At 38.7% G+C, this 19,580-nt stretch overlaps 1 protein-coding gene across 1 annotated transcript in view; it reads left to right on the forward strand.

The window, feature by feature from the left end:
* Window positions 1-827: 827 nt before the first annotated feature.
* The window catches only part of LOC103354013 (uncharacterized), a 32,764-nt gene continuing 14,011 nt past the window's right edge, over window positions 828-19,580 (forward strand). Inside the window, exons 1-13 of the mRNA XM_008277234.1 lie at window positions 828-1,047; window positions 1,254-1,340; window positions 2,789-2,912; window positions 3,004-3,106; window positions 8,258-8,371; window positions 8,453-8,569; window positions 11,916-12,076; window positions 13,201-13,347; window positions 13,822-13,924; window positions 15,700-15,828; window positions 16,073-16,255; window positions 16,372-16,625; window positions 17,645-18,592. Of these exons, the coding sequence (XP_008275456.1) occupies window positions 1,029-1,047; window positions 1,254-1,340; window positions 2,789-2,912; window positions 3,004-3,106; window positions 8,258-8,371; window positions 8,453-8,569; window positions 11,916-12,076; window positions 13,201-13,347; window positions 13,822-13,924; window positions 15,700-15,828; window positions 16,073-16,255; window positions 16,372-16,625; window positions 17,645-18,592 (2,489 nt within the window). The 5' untranslated portion in view covers window positions 828-1,028. The remainder of the gene's footprint in view (window positions 1,048-1,253; window positions 1,341-2,788; window positions 2,913-3,003; window positions 3,107-8,257; window positions 8,372-8,452; window positions 8,570-11,915; window positions 12,077-13,200; window positions 13,348-13,821; window positions 13,925-15,699; window positions 15,829-16,072; window positions 16,256-16,371; window positions 16,626-17,644; window positions 18,593-19,580) is intronic.

Genomic DNA, 19,580 nt, shown 5'->3' on the forward strand with positions numbered 1-19,580 from the left:
TCATATGTAGCTGTGCCTTGTCTTTTTGTGGTCATTTTTTGTCTCTTTGTTGTTGTTTTGTGTCTCTCTACAGCCATTAGGTGTTTCTTTTAAAAAAAAATTTAAATCTCTTGGTTTCATCTTGTCACCATCATTTTGTGTCACTGTAGTTACAGTGTGTCTCTAATTTAGTGTCTCCCAGCGGCATTTTTCCATCTACTGGAAGTCATTTTGGGTATGTTTTTTTTTCTCTTTGCAGTAATTTAGTGTCTCTTTGCTGCATTTTTTGGCATCTCTTAGATGTCATTTTGAATTTGTTTGTGGTTTTTGTGTGTCTTTGCAGTCATTTTGTGTCTCTGGGGCTTTTTTGGCATCTACTGGAAGTCATTTTAGGCATGCTTTAGTTGTATTTGTCTGTTTGCAGTAATTTTGTGTGTCTTTGAGGCATTTTTTAGCATCAACTACAAGTCATTTTGGGTGTGTTTTTGTTTATGTCTATTTGAAGTGATTTTGTGTGTCTTTGACATCTCTTGGATGTCATGTTGAGTATGTTTGTGGTTTTTGCAGACATTTTGTCTCTCTTTGTGGTAGTTTCATGTCTTCTTGCAGCAATTTCATAATAATTAGTTCGATTAATGTTTTATTTCTGTTGTGTTTTTTTTTACTCTTTAACAATACCAGTCACTTCAAACTGAGCTGCCCCTTTGCCCCTCAGGCTTCACACATCCTTGATGATTGGACCGGCTCCACAGTTTCTGCCCATCCTCCTCCTCCTCCTCCTCCTCCTCCTTGTTTTCTCCGCCCTCCGTGGTTTATAAATGAGCCGAACAGGCAGCAGTCAGCGGGGATCACAGAACCGATGAAGGGACGCAACATGGCGGAAAGACGCTGCGAACAGCCGCCGTCCAGGTGGTCCCGTCCGGCAGCAGCGCAGTAGAATCGCCGGATTCTGGCTCGGTTCCGCCGGTACACAGTGAAAGAGCAGTTTGCTTTGAGTCAAAAGGCGTAAAAGTGGGGGGAAAAAATGAGCCACGAGTGAGGACTTGGAGATGAGCCGACACGCAACAGGTAGGAGACAAGTGCTGCTCTGATAAACCTCCTGCTGGACTTTTCCTCCACTTTGTTCAAGCTGCTCTGTGAAAAAAAAAAAAAAACGCTGAGGAATTTGCTGGACCGGTTCCTCCTCCAGTGGTCATATTGCAAGGAGTGTCTGAGAAAATTCTTGTCGGGCGTGTTTTCAATAAAAATAATGGTTTCCTTCCAAACCTTTTCAGACGTCCAGGAGCCGGTGCAGGAGAGCGTCCCCTCCCCGCCGTTGCCCGCCGGTCATGTGCTCAGCTCCGGAGCGGTGCTGTTCCCTGGTAGCGGTCAACCCCCACACTCCTCCACACCCTGGAAACTCCAAGTTTCTAAGCAATTATTACTATTATTTTACACGTTTTCTCAAGTTTTGTTGAATTATAGATAACTAGTAAAATGAATATTAATTTGCACGTTGACCCCGAACAAAATCACCAAAACTGTAATGTCCACCAAACAGTCAGTAATTTAAAAAAAAAAAAAAAAAAAAAATCTTAATTGATTTGTTCATTGACAACATTATTCCATAAAATTCAATATTTTTCTGTGTTTAAATAAGCCAAAAAGAATATACTTATTTTACAGATATTTGCTCTTATTTGAAAAGAAAAAAGAAGTAAATATTTAAGTCTGAAAATCTGCATATACCTTTTCTCATATCATTACAGGTTTTTCGTGTGTAGTTGAATTACACATATCTAGTACAATTACAAAGTACTAATTTATATTGACTCTCTCAACAACAAAACAAACAAACAAAATAACAAGCCAGAACTGCAAGTCCACATGAAAAAATGTATTTTTCTATTTGGTAATTTGTTCTTTGACAACATTAGACTGTAAAATTACAATTTTTTTTATCTGTATTTTGTATTTGTAAATTAGAAAATAAGTAAATCATATATTTGCCTATTATTTGAAAGAAAAATTATGTATTTTACAGATTTTCTTTTTAAAAGAAGGTACATTTTAAAATGGTGATTTCCAGATTTTTTGTTTTGTTTTTTGTTTGTTTTGTTCTTGTTTTAAACCTTTGCACTTGACAGCCCGAAGAGGAAAAAAAAAATAAAAATCCTGCTGCCTCCCACACAGCCTGCTATTGGCATCAACGCTCTATCACACTTGAATTTGTTTTATGGCACTTGTCTGGATTGTTTTCTCCTGACTAGATCCTTGCTTGTGTTGCATCTACTCTCAGATATATGTCGCTTTGGATAAAAGCATCTGCCAAATGAAATTGTACAATTGTAGAATTGTAAACATTACAAATATTTTGAGAAATCACTGAAAAAAATCATTAAATTACAGTTGGCTAAAAATAAATCAGTAATTTAAAAAAAATGGGCCTGAACTGTATTTAATTAATCAACTAAAAACATCATTATTTTCTTGATTTTGCAGGGGGTTTTTTTTCTTTTTAGATTTTTTTTTCCAGCATTCCACATATTTATGTATATATATATATATTGTTAAACTATGTACAGTATATTAATGTGGCTTGTACTACATTCATTAGCAGACTTGGTCAGGAAAATTGTAAATTAGAATCCAAGAAGTGCTGATAACACTCCTGAATAATACAATTAACTGTCTTCAGTTGTCTTGGGAGGATTGACTCAAAATTATTTGGGTGAAAATGTCCCTAACTTAATATTTACACCTAATTCACATGTCTTTTTTTCCTGGATTCCTATGTTTTTGAGATACGTGGTGTTATCTGTGTGTGCAGGTGCTTTTGATCAGCACGGCTGCCCTTTGATCGTGTTCCCCGTGGAAGGACAAGCCAGACTCTCCTCAGAGCTCAGCAAAGCCGAAGTGGTGGACTTCATAAATTACTTTCATGGTCTGCACATGTAAGTGAAGCCGAGTCTGTCTTGCTGTGCGTGCGTCTGTTCAAGGTTATGCAAAACATGTGCTGATGGCTGAATTGTTCTTTTCTTACAGCAAGAAGCAGGAGAAGCAGAGTCTAGTGTCAGTGGTGGCTGATCTGAGGCAGGCTTCTCCTCCTACGACCAGGTTCATCGCAGAGACTCTGATGCTACTCGAGGTATTGTTGTGGCTTTTTGGTCGCTTTGTGTCTCTGTGGTAATTTTGTGTATCTGTGTATTGTTTTTGGTGTCTTAGTGGTCCTTCTAGGTTTTTTTTTTTTTTTGTTAAGGTGTTTTGCATCTTTGCAGTCATTTTGTGTCTCTTTGTGGTCATTTGGTGTCTCTTTTCCTTCAAATGTCCTTGTTTCTTTGTGTCTGTAGTTGTGCTTAAACAATTACAGACACAACTTCATATTAACTTCTCAGAAACTTCTAAGAACTTTTAGGAGAACCCGTATGGATTTTTACCCCTTTTACAACTGGATGGATACATGAACTCATGACTATTAAAATAAAATCTGCATTTGCGGTGCAAATGTTGAGTCAGGAGGTCCATTACAGTCGATCAGATTGAGTTGTGTTGTACAGTTGCAAAACAAGGCTTTGGCCCAGATTACATTTGGTTGGATATCAGATTTGGGATGTGCAAACCATTGTCTGTGGCCGATGCTTCCTCTGATGTACATTCCAGTTCATTGCAACTGTGTGGTTGCTGGCCTGACGCATGTTACCAGTGTTTGCTCTGTAACTATTATCAGCCACATACAGAAAGAGGCATCTAGATTAGCACTGTATTAGGAGAAGTGGGTGTCCAACATGGCACCTGTTCACTTCAATGAACTGGTATTATGTCACACATGGTTTCAGTTGAAGCTCTTGGAAAGTTTTTCAAGTGTGAAACCATCACAATTCTTACTGTACGAGTAAGTACTAATTGACCTTATTTGCAGTTTGAAGGTGCCCAGTCAACAGTGTTATTGTTATTGTCTCTTTTTATAATGGAGTTCTGTGGAGAAATATGTCTTTGGGCTTTAGGGTTTTTTGTATTGTTTTGTTGCAGTGCATACCTTTTGCCATGTTTCATTCAACTGACATATTCTCAGTCTGGCCGCTTTACCTTCTATGCATCAATCACAGCTAAACACAAACTTTAACATAGTCCATCATCTCTTCGCTTTAACGTCAGTGCTGCTCAGTTCTTACATTTACAGATGGTGTGTCTGTGCTAGAGCTTAATTAAATTAAACACTAGCTATTTTGATAATTGGTTTGAGTGTGACTACAGCTTCCCACATGTAAATATTTTCATTTTTTGTGCTTTCTATGACGGCAAACTGAAAGTCTTTAAGTTGTGGACAATATTTCTGTTTTATCTTATAGATAATAGTTGAGTATAAAGAGGCAGTCATCTTCTCATCTCCCACATGCCTGGAGTCTGCAGGCATGTTTGCCTCGAGCACGTCTTCTGAAGTATTTTGCTCTGAATCTTTTCTCACATTAGCTACTCCGCTGTCTCATGAAATAAGTTGATTCACGCATTCTATTTTGTCATTCAAATGCATGTAGTTAAAGTTCAACTTTGTGAGCCTTTAAAGTCATTTTACAGCTGAGTTTAATAGAAAGCAAACACATCTTTCAGTTGCATGAGGGGAGTCAACAAAGGGCAATTTGTTGGTCCGCGCATTTGCGTACAACTGAACCGTAAATCCTTCATGTGATGCAACAGGGAGCCTTTTGAGTCTGAGGCGTGTTGGTCAGCACCAGCATGTTTCTTTTTTTCTTTTTCAAGGTTCAGTTCACATGAATTGCTTCCTGTCACTACAGGGTTGTGAGCGTATGTGTGAACACAATGAGCTGGTCATTACTGCTATTTTTTTTTTTTTAAGGACAATGGACAAAGACGGTTCTGCCCGTTTTTTTTTAAAGCCAGTTATTATACATCTGGTCAAAATCAAACTAAGCATAAATGTCCTAAACGTCACAGCATAGATGTAATAATTCACAGGAACTGTTCAGCAGGTTGTTGTGGCTGTACTTCAGCTTGTTACTGACAGACGGAGACCTGATTTACCCATTTTTCCTGGTTTTACATTATCGGTTTTGATCCGCTTGCTATGTCACATAAAGCTAGTCCTTGTCAATGCTGACTGCAGGATGGGACTTTCTTTATCATTAGTTTTCTTCAGAATTAGTTTCTGGCTCGAACGTGTATGCCTCAATTACTCCAATATTCCAACATGCCGTTGTGTTTTCCAGTGTTTGAGCAGAGTTGTGGGTGAGCTGGTGTGCTCGAGGTGTGGCGAAAGGGTGAGTGTAGTGTCATATCTAGGGATTATTTTCATGGAAAAACTTTGATATACAGAGATGCGTTTATGGGGGTTTGATAATGACCGGAATAAGACTTGTGTGAAAGCGTAACTTATTTCAGTGCAGAGGATGGTGACCAAAAGATGTCGGACACCAGGATGGAAAACGGTTGGTTTAATCATGTGGTATATCACAGTCAATGACAACCTATGCTAGTGTGCTTTAAAGATTAGCCTGTCAGATTTCTTTTATTTGTTTACCCACTCACCTATCATGTGACAACTTCCACAGCTGTGACCAATAGGAGCCCCTAAAGTATCGATCATTTTTCGTCAATTGGTGATGAGGCAAGAGTGTGACATTATAATGGGCTACTGAGACGAAATGAAAGATAAGCATAACATGCAGCAAATGTCCACTGCGAGAAGTGACTAAGGGTCTTTAGGGCCATGGACAAAGAAAAGTGCAAATCCAACACCAGCATTCAGTTTTGGCTAAGAAGAATATCCGAAAGAGAATGCATAGACAGCATTCTCTTTTGCAGAAAAGATGAGTGTTTTTATGCCATACTCCTGCGTGTTGTTCAGCTGAGACGCATTTAGGGACGACGCTTTTGTGAAACGGCAGCTCTGCGTTTCTGGAGCCGGTTCTGTCTGAATTATGCATGAGCACGACTCGAAGCGAGTGTTCTGCACCCGGCGCAGTGACGTGCTCAACTTGTGATTAACCTCTCGGCAAGAAGAGCTCTTTTATTTTTGTATTTTTTCTTCCTCGCAGCATAAAGTTATGCAACATTTTGTTTTATTGATTCTGAACTGGTCTTCAACGTACAATCCCAAAGTGAGTGTGTCTGTGTCTGTGTGTGTGTCTGTGTGTGTGTATGTCTGTGTGTCTGTCACATGCATGGTCGGTCACATGCTCGGTTATTTAATAGAAAAGCCTCTGTGAAATTACATTAAATGAGCACAATTATGTCGGGGATGCAGCATTTTTTTTTTTATATGCATCCAGATCAACTGCCCACACTCAAGGAGAAAAAGACTGCATAGCTTTTGTGGTCTTAGTTGCTGGCCTGGTGTCAGCCTGCATACCAACATGTTTTATTTTGTAATTGCAAACTGCTGGGATGAAGAGAAGGATTTAACTTGGACTTGGTATTTTGTTTGAACTTGATGTGACTTTTGGTGTTCTCTAATTTCCAAGACTGACGGATTTATTCTAATGATGCATTCATTGATGAAAGCTAACGGATTCACAGCCGTCACCATGTTATTATGGGATTATGCGAGGCCCCTCGGAACAGAGCTGGATTGTGGGAGTGTTTTGCGTTTGAGAGTGTATTAATAAGAACTGGAGTGGGAAGATCTAAAGGGTCCACAAAAGCCCCATGTTTTTGTTCCGTGTATGTGGGGTTTTGGTAAATTGCTTAACTGTCAATTTGTTCAGGAATTATCAATATCAACATTGGCAGGCCACGGTTGTACACGGTCCCTGTGTCAAAGTAGACCTTTCTATTATTTTGAAAATTCCACGTATGCAGAAGCCTCAAAGCCAAGGTTGTGGTATTTCAGAAAAGGTCAAACTAGATCTCTTCCCCCAAGGTGGCTAGTTTTGTAAACAAGTGTGGTTTGCCCAGGATGAGTAATCATGTGTATGAAGTAGGCCACATAAACGCTCCCTTGTTTCGGCTTAACAATCCACCAAAATATTTTACTGAACAAATTTGAGAGTGAGAAATAAACCGCCCACATCCACATTATATTAGATCTACAAGGCCTCACTTAAATGTTTGTCTTGACTTTGATATGTCAAGGATGTCACGACTTTTATTTGTGGTTGCAGCTGCTACACATGGAAGTAATGTTAAGCTAAGAGCACTTTCAGTACGAGACTAACACTGCTTATCTACATTTCATATTGTATCTTTTTTTTTTTTCATCTGATAGGTTTTACATAACTGAAGTAACAATTGTCACATGTAGTGAGAAAAAGCCTCAGAACTTCGGCTTATTCACCTGTCGTTTAAAAGCCACTCATGCATATTAATTCCAATAATAATAATAAAAAAAAATACATGATTTGTTTTTGTGCGTTAGAATTTACATTCAGGTTCATTGCAGAGTGACCTGTGTGGTTGCTGACCTGAAGCATCTTACCAGTGTTTGCTCTGTAACTATTATCAGCCACATACAGATAGAGACATCTAGATTAGCACTTTATTAGAAGAACTGGGTCCTGGGTGTCCAACATGGCACCTGTTCACTTTAGTGAACTGGTATTGTGTCACACATGGCGTCAGTTGAAGCTCTTGGAAAGTTTTTCAAGTGTGAAACCATCACAATTCCTAGCAAAGTACTAATTGACCTTATTTGCAGTTTGAAGGTGCCCAGTCAACGGTGACATTGTTATTGTCTTTCTATTTTGGGGTTCTGTGGAGAAAAATGTCTTTAGGCTTCACGTTTTGTTTTTTTTGTTTTTTTAATTTTGTTGCAGCGTACATCTTTTGCCACGCTTTACCCAGCTGACAGATTTTAAACCTTGCCTCTTTACCTTCTATGCATTATCCACTCAATGCGTTGTTTTTGTGCATCAGTTATTGCAATATCTGATACTGATGCATTTCAATATTTGTAATATACATTACAATATATGTCCAATTGGTAGGTGTCCGTGAGCCTTTTCTCTGATTTTTCTGAGCATTGCACACACCCAAAAGGTGATCATCATAATTTGATCGTTTAAAACTGTAACATTCTACAAGAGCAGTATCTGTAAACTGTTTTCCTGCTTTTCTGTGTTGGAGTCAGCTGGCTGAGCCTTGTCAAGACTGTATGCAAACTCTATAACTCTATAAATTTGAGTGAGAAACTTTATTTTGAAGGAGGGAGCTGCTGTAGGAAGGTTTATGATATTGCAGACTACTTCTTTTTATATCTGATTCTGTAGTATAAGCATCCAACGTTATCTGATCCATATAAAAGCAATGATGGTTGCTAAGTTTTCTGCTCTCATCCGTCTTCTAGCTGAACAAGCGGACAGTCCACTGTGTCTATATAATTCAGCCCAAAAAGAAGGACGCTCTCAAGCTGCTTCTGAAGCTCCTGGCTCCGACTAAGTCTTACACTGCCTCTTTCAAGGTAAGCGAATCAACTCTTGCTGTGCACAAGAAAGTGTTTAGATTCGTGGAGTAACTAAAGGCTGGTCTCCTCTTGCTGCAGAAAGTCCTTCTGAAAGAAATCTCGGAGCTCTCCAACTACATTGACAGAAGCCAGCTGCCAGCATCTCTGGGTGGATACCTCATGTACTGCCACCAGAGCTGGGTTGCCTTCATTAAGGTAACTTAATTCATATTTTTGACTGAAGACAAAACCAGCTTCCTTACAAGGACTTTCTGGTTTCTCTAGAGGCAAAGTTTACACAACTAGCTGTGCATAAATCATCAAAATTATGACAGTCAAGCTGAAAGATGGTGTATTTCATGAATATTGTGATGTTTTTGTCGAAGCATGTTACATTTTGAAAGTGGTACAATACACTATTAAGCTTTTTTTTTTTTTGAACTATTAAGGCTACTCTTGAATGTTAAAGCAACAAATGTTCTAGTTTATATGCTTTTTTTCAAACTTATTTCAAAATGAAATAATTAAAATATATTGCAGGTTGCTGTTACTGAGACATTTAGTGGAAAAAATACCCACTCAACAAATTACACTCTAATGTACATATACACTATAGAATACTGTTGACAGTGTAGTATTTTTAAAGGAAAAATAGTGAAGTACACTATCTTGTGTACCGACATAAAAATAATACAAGGTTTTTGCCAAAAGCATCTGTATCCAAAGTGTTATCACGGGGGATGACATCTGCTCCAACAGACTACAGTAGGCCTCGGATAAGGAGCTTGTAAGACCAGACAGGTTTTTAATTGACAATAATACAAATTCATATAAGATGCAAACAAAATTAGGAGTGGCCCAGACCTCCTGTATATGATGTTTATTTTACTGAAGATATATTAAGTTTAAATATGTTACAGATCATCTTAAAGTAAGATCAATGTTGTCTCCGCTGTTAGTGTGATATGTAGTATGGCCAATGCCCTGAGAGCACTGAGTTAGTTAAATGTATTTACCCCAGTGTCACAAATGACAGCAAATTTGCCTGAAAGGGTTTTACAACTGGCACAGCATAAACATGCTCTGTCCTAATTACTCACGTTTGGGGAAAAAAAAAAAAAACTCGGCATGAAATGTCATGGGTTGGGAACAAAATGGACAAACAACTGTGGGCTCTAAGGATAAGAGACACTTAGAATTTTTAGATATAAGTCTCCTTATTGCCAGACCAGAGTGAGATTTTTAAAAACTGACAAAAATGCAAAAATGACCATTTTAAATTCCACCTAATGAAAACTGTAAATTAGAGAGTAAATAAAAGCCTTACTTCGTGGTCTTTAACCTCTTAAGACCTGAGAAAATAAAAAATTAATTTAAAAAGAAATTAAAAAAACAACAAAAAAGCAACAATAAAATAAAAATAATTCATATATTTAAATTAACTAATGTGATAATATAACCCAAAATGTGATGTCCACGCATATTGTCACCGGGTCTGAAGAGGTTAATAAATGTGCAACACTCTACAACTGTCCTCTAACCATGTTTGGCTTAAATGACCTTTTAAAATGTATTTCTAACTGTCAGGTGGACAGATATGACTGAATGCTTAGAAAGTGCTGATGTAGGATAATGGGCAATCTGCTAAGGTAATTTCTAGGATTGCATTTTAAATCGAGTTATGTTGCAACCAAACAATGTGTTTTTGTTTAGAGGAAAACCAAACCCATAATTTTAAAGTTTGTGAAAGAAAAAGTCATGATCTGACAAACCTGTTGTCATATTAGGAGACTTAATTATCCTCTCTAGCTTATTAGTAAATACAAGTTCAGTTTGAGTCGAACTTGTTTAGCTTGTTCTCATTGTTCCATTTTACCAGCTGCACCAGATGAACAGTGTCTGAGTTGCTTTAAAAGTTTCCTGTGTTTTGTTTTCTTTGTCGAAAAAAAGAATCTAATATAATTACCACCTTATCAGGATTGCATTCCCTTGGCAAGACTTTAAAGCTCAAGTTGATATGCAGCCAAGTTTCAGACAAACATAAAAACGTAAATAATCCAAATTTGTTCAATCACAGGAACAATATTGCAATAAGTTTGCATTCATTGATGAGCCATTCTGACCAGTTATGCTTGTAAAACACGAGTCTGATTCAAAGCCCAGCCTACGAATCTGTCTTATGATCAGTCAGAGGGTTTTACACAAAGTAACATTGTGCTGCTGTCCTCGGCAGCTGTAGCGTTTGTGTGTGTAAACAGACTCCTACACGCACGCTCACTTATTCTGCTGACGACTGAGGCGGCACACACATACGATCTGTTTATCACATGTACAATACTGGCACAGAATGAAGGCAACATATTTATTCCAGCTAAAGGTGGCTGCTTTGTGATGAAGAGCGCGCTCAACACTCAGTCAGGAGATGTTTGCATTTGCGAATCTGCTCATGAGATTCATCCGAGTGGCCTGCGTCTATTGTTCGTTACCTTGGTGAAGCTTGTGCAAATGCCTCGCGTAATCAGCTGACCTTATTAGCAAGTGAAAGGAGCCCTCTTTCTATTAGATTATACATTCATTCATGTTCAACTGGGCCATGACAGTATTCATTAACCACAGCAGATCTCTGCCTATAGGAGCCCTGTTTGGGATGCAACTACTCTATCTGCTCTGGATCTACATGTAGGCTGTGAGTTGAACACAAATTAGTGCAGCCTGGTTTATTACAAGGATTATAATCAGATTATGAAGTGAGCGTAAATAATGAATTTAACTCTCTGTACCGTTTGTGGGTGTTTTTTTTTTTTTTTTGCTCTTATGCCATTTTTACTCTCTGTGGACTAATTTTTCACTGCAATATAAAGTCCTGTACATCTTATGAAAAGAGCACAACAATGATCAGAAGTAGAACTTAAACATGTCTTTTGTGCAGTATAACCCAGTTACAGTGGCAGAAATCATACAAAATGAAAATAAAAAAAAAATCTTTTGATTTGATATTGATATTTGTTTTAGGAAAAAATGAAAAATGTGTACAACACATATGTACAACACATTTCAAGTGCCCACAAGTGTTACAATGCTGAAAAAAATTATAACTGTATGTACTATAAATAAAGTGCTTACATTTTTAAATAGTTTTATTTTTTTCCTTTGTTCCTTTTATCCTTGCTCATCCCAGTTCATCTGAATGGTCCCTGATTTTTGGTTGCTCAAAAATGCAAAATTATTATTATTGTTATTATCACTTATTTATTTAATTATTATTATTATTTTTTTATTTTATTTTTTTTACATCATTAGCCATTCGTACAAGCTGTTTGTTTTTGGCAAATTATAATTTTAAGTTTCGTTTTGGTTAGTTCGTTTGGCAAAACCATATGTCACATGTGAGTAGTTCAAGGACTGTCGGAAAGTTGAAAATCCCATCATTATTGCTGTCTTTACAATAAGCGACTCTGGAAATGGTGTTATTTTGGCCATTTTTTTGATAACATGCTTTTTAAACCCACTTGCGAATTTTGGGGGTAAAATTGAATGCTTTAAGCCAAACTACTTCCTGCAGGAGATCGACGCCTTCGTCCAGGAGTTCCTGTCTGTGGTCCAGCGGCTGCCCTCGTGTATCTCCACGCTGCAGGCTTTGTCCAGGCTGCCGCTGCCCTCCACCTTCGTTGAGCTCCAACATTTCTGCTCCACTAACGAGGCAAAGTTCCATCAGCTCAGAAGGTCAGGCTCACAACTGAAAGTTCTCCTCTCAGAGGCCACAAGGCTCAACAACATCTTGTAAAAGTATCTTTTTTTATGCCTCTTTATAGTTGCAGGGACGTGTACCTGTAGACGAATGAACAAGTGCAATCATTTTCAGTTACTTTTTCAAAATAAAGTTTATCTGAGGGTCAAAATTATTTTACTGCTGCTTTTTATAACATTCTCTATATGCCTGGAGTGAGCATTTATAGGGCTGCAGTTGTGGCTTGACTAACGGTCATATATGTTCTTATAGGAATTTACAGTGCGTTGATTTAGTACAAATCCCAGCTTCTTTCACAAATACTGAGTCCCTTCTCTAAGTTTAGAATAATTTCCTTTGATAGATATAACACATTTTTCTACGATTTCTACAGTTTCCATTTCTTTGAAAAATGAAAATAAAATAAGAAAATTGTTTAAATCAGGAACTACATAAATATACAAAATATCACAAATCTGTCCAGACAGTTGATGCCAGCTAACATTTTATATATAGATATATCTATATATATTATTTGGATGCATATTTGACAGTACCCAAAAAGAATTGAAGTTTAAGTTCTAGCCTTCTTTGGCATATCTATAAATAGCTTTAGGTAATTAAATGAGATTTCTACTGTGTTGATATGGAGAGTGTACATGCACAACCTTCTACTCATGTATTTATATCCTTCAAAGTGTTCATAACTCGATCTTGGGAGGTTGGAAGATTGTCCGTTTTATTTAAAAGAGCACTGAAACGCAGGAAACGTAGTCAGTCATCATTGTAGTTTTGAAGCAACACTGTTCCACTTCTGAATTTATTGTAAACTTGAATTTCCAGGTCGAACACAACACTAAAGTTCACTCAAAGGCTGCAGAGCTTTGCAGTCATGTCCACAGAAAAGGAAACTAAATTGTGGGTTTGGAAAGATGCTTTTGCTGTGACCTTACTGTGGCTGCTGAAATATGGTGCAGTGAAATCTAAGTGGAGTCAGTCATCCACAAGAATAGATGAGTACCACTGCAGATTACTCAACCAGAACGCAAAAACAGAACAGATTTTAGCTACTAGCTTCAAGTAGCCTGATAGTACTGTTTGTGTCCATGTTGCGGTGCAGGGAGCTGGGTCTGGATGAGCTGCTGAGGCACTGTCATGGTGTGGTGGAGAAGCTGCGATACCCCGACAGGGAGCCATGTTACCAGGCCATGGCTGGCACTGCCCTCTTCACCCACACTGCCTTCGACATGGTGCAGAACCACAGCAGGTACTGCAGGCAGCAGGCTCCATCGCAGAAAAACTTTCTCCTTCGCCTTTCTCAAATGCCTTTATCTTAATCCTCTTCCTAACAACGCTTCCCACACATACCATGCAGCAGTGTTGCAATGATCCTGTTTCACAACAGCTAGAGCACAGTAGCAACATGTGTTTGACTAATAAGGATTTTCTAAACTAGTGCATACTAGATAATCTATTGAACTGTAGCTGACATTTAATTTCTAATTTACTTCTTTAGATTTGCATCACATCTCAGCATATTTCTTTGAATGCATGGAAAAACACTTTTAGAAGGACATACCTTATCTACTGAACAACAAGGAAACCGTTTTTGCATTTAATGAATGCTATCTGCATCGCTGTCCATTCACTTTTGTAATGTAAGGCAAAAAGGCACATACAGCATCCGATAAAAAGTAATTGAATTGACACCATTTATAACATGTCTTTCTCTCTTTTTCAGAATAACTGCAGCTGTGGAAAAAGTGGAGCTTCTGTGGCAGCAGGCATTTTCTAAGGCTCATTTGCAGCTGCAGGTGTTCCAGCTACGTGATGATGCACTGCAGGTCAGTCTTGGGATGCTTTCCGATCAAACTTGTTCACGTCAGCTTATTAGCAAACTGTTGTGCATTTTTCCATTTGGTGTGGGCCACTCTCAATTTACTTTTAAGTGGACTCTGCAGGTTTCTTTTAGAGAAAAACAGAATAACTTCAAGATTTTATTCAGATTCAAGTGTTTATTGTCATATGTACTGTATGGAGACATGTTTCACTGTATTATGAAATTCTTTGTTTGCGATCCACAACAAATGCCAAACAATATACATCTAAATACAAAATAGATTAGAGATAAAATAGAAAAAAAATGTATATACATATAAAATAACAAAAGACAAATAAAGGCAATAGACTGTACAAAATAAGGAGTAGTGCTACATCAGCTGTATGTGCAATAGTCAGCAAGTATGTGCAATAAACCGTAATGAGGTAGCCTCCTGTTTTAGAAGCTGATAGCATGGTGGCAAACTTGTGATTTTAGCATGAACTTAAAATTTGAACTACTAATTTGTTTTGTGGTTGTGAATTGTCAAGAATGAAATGTATATAAGCAGCATGTCTATTTGTGCAATTAACTTTGTGTTAAGCCACCATCAAGGGGAATACCAGCCCAACATAGAAGTGCAAACAGTTTTTCCCTCCCCATTCCCCAAACCAAAGTCAGGCTACTTTTAATCAGTAAAGTAGGAGAATTTATTGTCAACCACAGATAGGAAAGCAGAAAAAAAAACTGGAAGAAATGTCATTTCAGGGTGATCCAAGGACAAAATAAGAAATAAAACCTATCTTTGTTTTTTCAGAAACATGCTGATTAACCTTAGGGGGAACCACGAAGAACAAGAGACATTTACCACATCCAAGTCACTAAGATACCAAAACAGGAGAAAAACAGTTTAGGGGGAAAAAAGGTCATTTACTTGCTTTGTTGCTATTTACAACAAATGTAAAATATATTTTACTCCCAAAATGATCTATAGCTATACACAAACCATAAGGGGCTGGACCTAATGGACATAAAGAAACTACAAAATGAATTTGGAGGAAGATCTTCCCTGGACAGAGGACACACTTTTATTGAAAAACCAAAACACACACACACACAAAAAAAAACCACAAAAAAAAACACAAAAAAATGTATGCAAGTTAGGAAGCTAGTAAGGTTACAGCCATAAGACTTGGTAACCATGGCAGCATCCATACTTGAGTATATGAGTTTTCTCTGATTTAACTGGAAGGTAATAAGTAGTCTAAACAGAGGTCAGTTCAGTTCCTTTAATAAGGAAATGTCATGCACATGCAACTGCTTTCTGGCCTAATGAATGTTGTATGAATACAAAACCATTATAAAAGTGTGTTTTATTATTGTGATGTGTGGAGGATGTTTTTGTATGTTTTTATAAGTTGCAATACCACAAATGAACACTCTGGGGAAAACTGGCAGCAACCCTCCGTGGTTAATACATTTCTGGATAGAGGTGTTTATTGTTAAAGGCACAGTATCCTGCTCAATAATAATCTTCAAACTGTGCCGTTCTGTTGAATGGAAGGTAATCAGTATTGTGCTTTCTTGCTACTGTGATAAATTGTTCTTATCCAAATAAATTAGTGATGCGATTATTGTATATAAAAGATATATTAAAGATATATTGTATTATAATAGAAGCCATTGACTTGTGTCTAAGGTCCATAGAATATCTATAGTGGGAGACTCTAACAGCAAAAGCCCAGTGACTCTTTATTCCAAACTGTGACCTGTTTGTAACTGAACTAAATGTGTTTGCAGATCACAGAGAAGATTGAAGTTCTTCTTCAAGAGAAGCTCCAGCCTTACAAAATGGAGATCGCCAAGGATGCCGAAAAGGCTGCGATGTTGGTGTCTGAATTTGAGGCATCCATTCACACTCCTGCTATGGTACTCGTTTAGATATTGTCTTCTGAATTTCACAGTCTTCAACATGTAGCCTGTTTTCTTTCATTGTTTTTTGTCATGTAGTTCAGTCATTGTGTCTTGTAGCCTCAGACTTCGCTGTGGTTCAGTCCTGGAAGTATGAGTGGCCGACATCACACTGTCATATTCCCCGAGATTTTGATAAGTGCTGGTGTCCACTTCACTCAGATCTTTAAATAACTTGAAAATTGCCACTTTGACCTTCCAGGCTCTTGTTCGCTGTGCTGAAGACGTGATCCACACGTTGGCGGAGATCCTGCCGTTGGATGGGCAGATCAGTGAGAGCTGGGTTTTGGATCTGGAGAGGCTGAAGGAGAAACTCCATTCTGCTGTGCATTTTATCCTCCAAACCCTCAGAGCTGCTTCCAGCTATCATCACTACTACAACAAGGCAAGTCCTCGACAGTGGCGATAAAGTGAAAATGCAAATTTCTGTGGTGCGATGCTACTGGTGATGCCATTTCTTTCCAAGAACAGCAGAACTGAAGATGTTTGTTTCCTCTATAGGCCAGCACCTGGTACAGTCTGGTCCTCTGTGAGAACTTCCTCCAGGAGCTCCTCTCAGGTGTTCAGGGAGACGGTGTTTTGTCTCAGCGGCAGAGGAAGAACTGGTCAACGATCCCTCCTTGGAGACGGAAGCTGTCAACTTTCCTGAAGAAGAATCCTCCTCCAGATATGGAGGAGCTGCTACATCTGGCACATCTGTCTGGTGCCATCCCAGATGATGAGATCCAGCATGCAGGCAAGCAGATGTCTCAGAGGTGAGGTTGTAACAGGAACACTGTGGCTGAGTTTGTATTAGTTTTCTTACAGTAGTGTAGTACAGATATGTGAGATCTTAGTATATTAGATGGTCACATCATTTTGGAATTAAGACATGTTGAGGATTCTCTGAGTAAATCAGGTCCTGACTGTTTTGTTTTTTCCATAGAATGCAGCCTTTCATACCATGTTTGAGTTGTTTAGTGAACTTCGAAACACCTGTTTTGTTAAATATGCCCAACTTGTCTGCAAGTTCGCTCACATGAATGCATATTCATTTAAAGAAATAATCATAGAAATAACAGAACTACAATGCGTTTTTCTGTTTTTCTGGGCTTTTTTACATAGATTCTCCCTATGACCAATTTGTTCAAGTAGAGTATCTATGAACAATTTGCAATGAATTTATGGTAATTTTCTTTATTTTAAGAAAATGAGAGTCCGGATATATTGAATATTGTGCAGACAACAAATGGGTTTTGGCGGGGAAACTGCCTCCCTTATTTTCTCTGAAGGATGCTGAATCCTCTTTCCTTGTGACACACTTGGTACAAACACAAATGGAACATTTCTGTTTAGAAATGTGGCACCAATATGTTTTCCATCAAAACAGCTGTACCCAAAACTGGAGGTCAGGACTTAGGACAAATCTCAGGGATCACAAGATAAGTACCGAATTATAAGGGATTACAGTCTTTAAACTTGTCTAACTAATCTATTAAATCAAAAAGTTCTAGTCTGTTTTATCTCTAAACTGTGCGTCATTACAATTTGACAGAACAAGAAGGTTCTTTATCTAGCTTTACATCCACATCACCTTGGCTTCGTTGTAATAGTGATGAAAGCTGTGGAATTAGCTTGTTTCAGTTTCTGAATTTCCAGAACATCTTGTATGTCTTAATATTCAATGATACCTTTAAACAAATTGCAAACCCCTTAAATCATCTGCAGAACTGTAGGAACTGAACAGTTCGACTTGTTTGGTGTCCAATATAGTCATCTTTTTTCTATTCATCAGGTGCATGACCCTGAGGAAACTCCTAATTTCTTCAGGACCAGTGGCAGTCAGGCACCTCCAGCTCGCCTTGCAGTGGCAGTATGATTTATTACGAGGCAACTCTGGCAATCAGTCCCTTGCTAACGAAGCAGCTAAGGATGATCAACACAGCCCCTCTAACCTCACTAAATGTGAAAGTAGTAAAGATCTTCTTGGAACATCTCCTTTGACTGCAGTTCCTATGATGGTGTCAGCTGAGGGCAAACCTCCCTCCCTCAGCTCCTTTGATTCTGGTTTCGATGGAGCTGGGAGCAGCCCGCTGGAGGCCTGGGGAGGCAAGGAAGGACTGGAGGGTTTGTCCAAGTTAGCCGGGACCAGGGACTATGTGAGAGCAGCCTTGGGCCAACCTCTAATCGACGAGGAGAACTTCTCCAGCGTTTCAGACTGTGAGGATCTAAGAGAGGAGTTTGACTTGGGCTCTGTGGGAAAATCCTCCAGGGCTAGCATCAAGATCATCCCCAATGTAAAAGTGGACTCCCTCAACTTTGAGATCCAAGTGAAGCGCTCAGCTGCGCTGCCCAATAATCCCTGGCTTAGCTTGCCAGTCGATGATTTGGAAAACTCGTACACGGTGACTATTACACAGAACCCAATGCCACAAAAGAGAGACCTGCACGTTCATGATCCCTCCGACTTCCATTCTGCTGGCAATCAGTCCAGCAGATCCCGAAGTCAGCCCACACAGACGGAGGTTTTGAGCAGCATGGAGCCCAGAGCACCAGAGAGCAGTGACAGGACGCCACACTCACAAAGTGGTTTGGAGGATCCTGAACTGAGCCCCATTCGCAACTTTCTCTCCAGCACTATTACAGATGGAAGAGACAAGTCTGTGTGTTCAACAGAGGGGATTCCAACTCTTCTCTGGGATTCTTATGACCTCCACAACCAGAATTCAGATACCACTGATAGGTAATGATTCAAATAACTTTTACTATCCACTGTAGTCACTGGTGGCAACAGGCCTTTCCCTAAGAAAGTTTTCTAGCAAAGCACATTTAACAGCTAAGTGACAGCGCTGCACATTTACCACTTGAAATACCTTTCACTTAGAGCTACAGAGCGTCAGATTTCTCATTTCTGTCTGTTGACTGTTAATCTTGGCTGAGTTGTTTAACAGCTGTTAGGATTTACGAGCTCCAATTAAGTGGTAATTAGTGTTAATGACCCTGTACAGCTATTTTACACCCACATAGCTGATCACTCAGTTATTTTGGGCTGATTAGACCTCTCTTTATACGCACAGCTCTGAGTTGCTGTTCTTTGGCTGATTCATTTGAAAATGTTAGGTTTTACACAGGTAAGAACTAATCCAAGTAAACCTGCCCAAATCCAATAAAGATTAGAAAAGACCTGCTAACATTAGGTTAACCTCTTTTTCTGGAAGCATCCAGGGCCAAATCCAGCAGGGTTCCAGTAACTGTATTGTAACTTTGTAGGCTCAGAATATGTTATAATTGCAGGTAGTTGACTAGCAATCCAGAAGAATAACAAATCAGTCCATTTCTCATAACTCTTCTCCTGTCTTTTGCCTTTTTTGACCACCTAAGAATAACATCTCACCATCCAAACTCTTTCTATACCAAGTCTTTCTTACAAGAGCTCCAGGAAAACCACCTCAGTGATCCAAACTATCTAAAGGTTGCTGACATTAGGTCACCATGAGCTGGTCTGGTTTTACCGGATCAAGTACGACTGTGAATGTAGCGAGACTGGTATTGCTTGAGTTTAAACTTTGACCTCTAAGGGAATGAATGGGTTTATTTTCTCTTTCAAAATCTCTATAATAGTCATATGGTATCAAAAATGTGTGGCTTCCATTTCGAAATGGTATTTGGTTTTCTGCCAGGGATTGTGGTGCAATGTACTAAACTGTAGCAGAACTCTGCACATGTTACTG

Source organism: Stegastes partitus, unplaced genomic scaffold (genome assembly GCF_000690725.1).
Source record: "Stegastes partitus isolate 25-593 unplaced genomic scaffold, Stegastes_partitus-1.0.2 Scaffold92, whole genome shotgun sequence".
Taxonomy (NCBI): Eukaryota; Metazoa; Chordata; class Actinopteri; family Pomacentridae; genus Stegastes; species Stegastes partitus.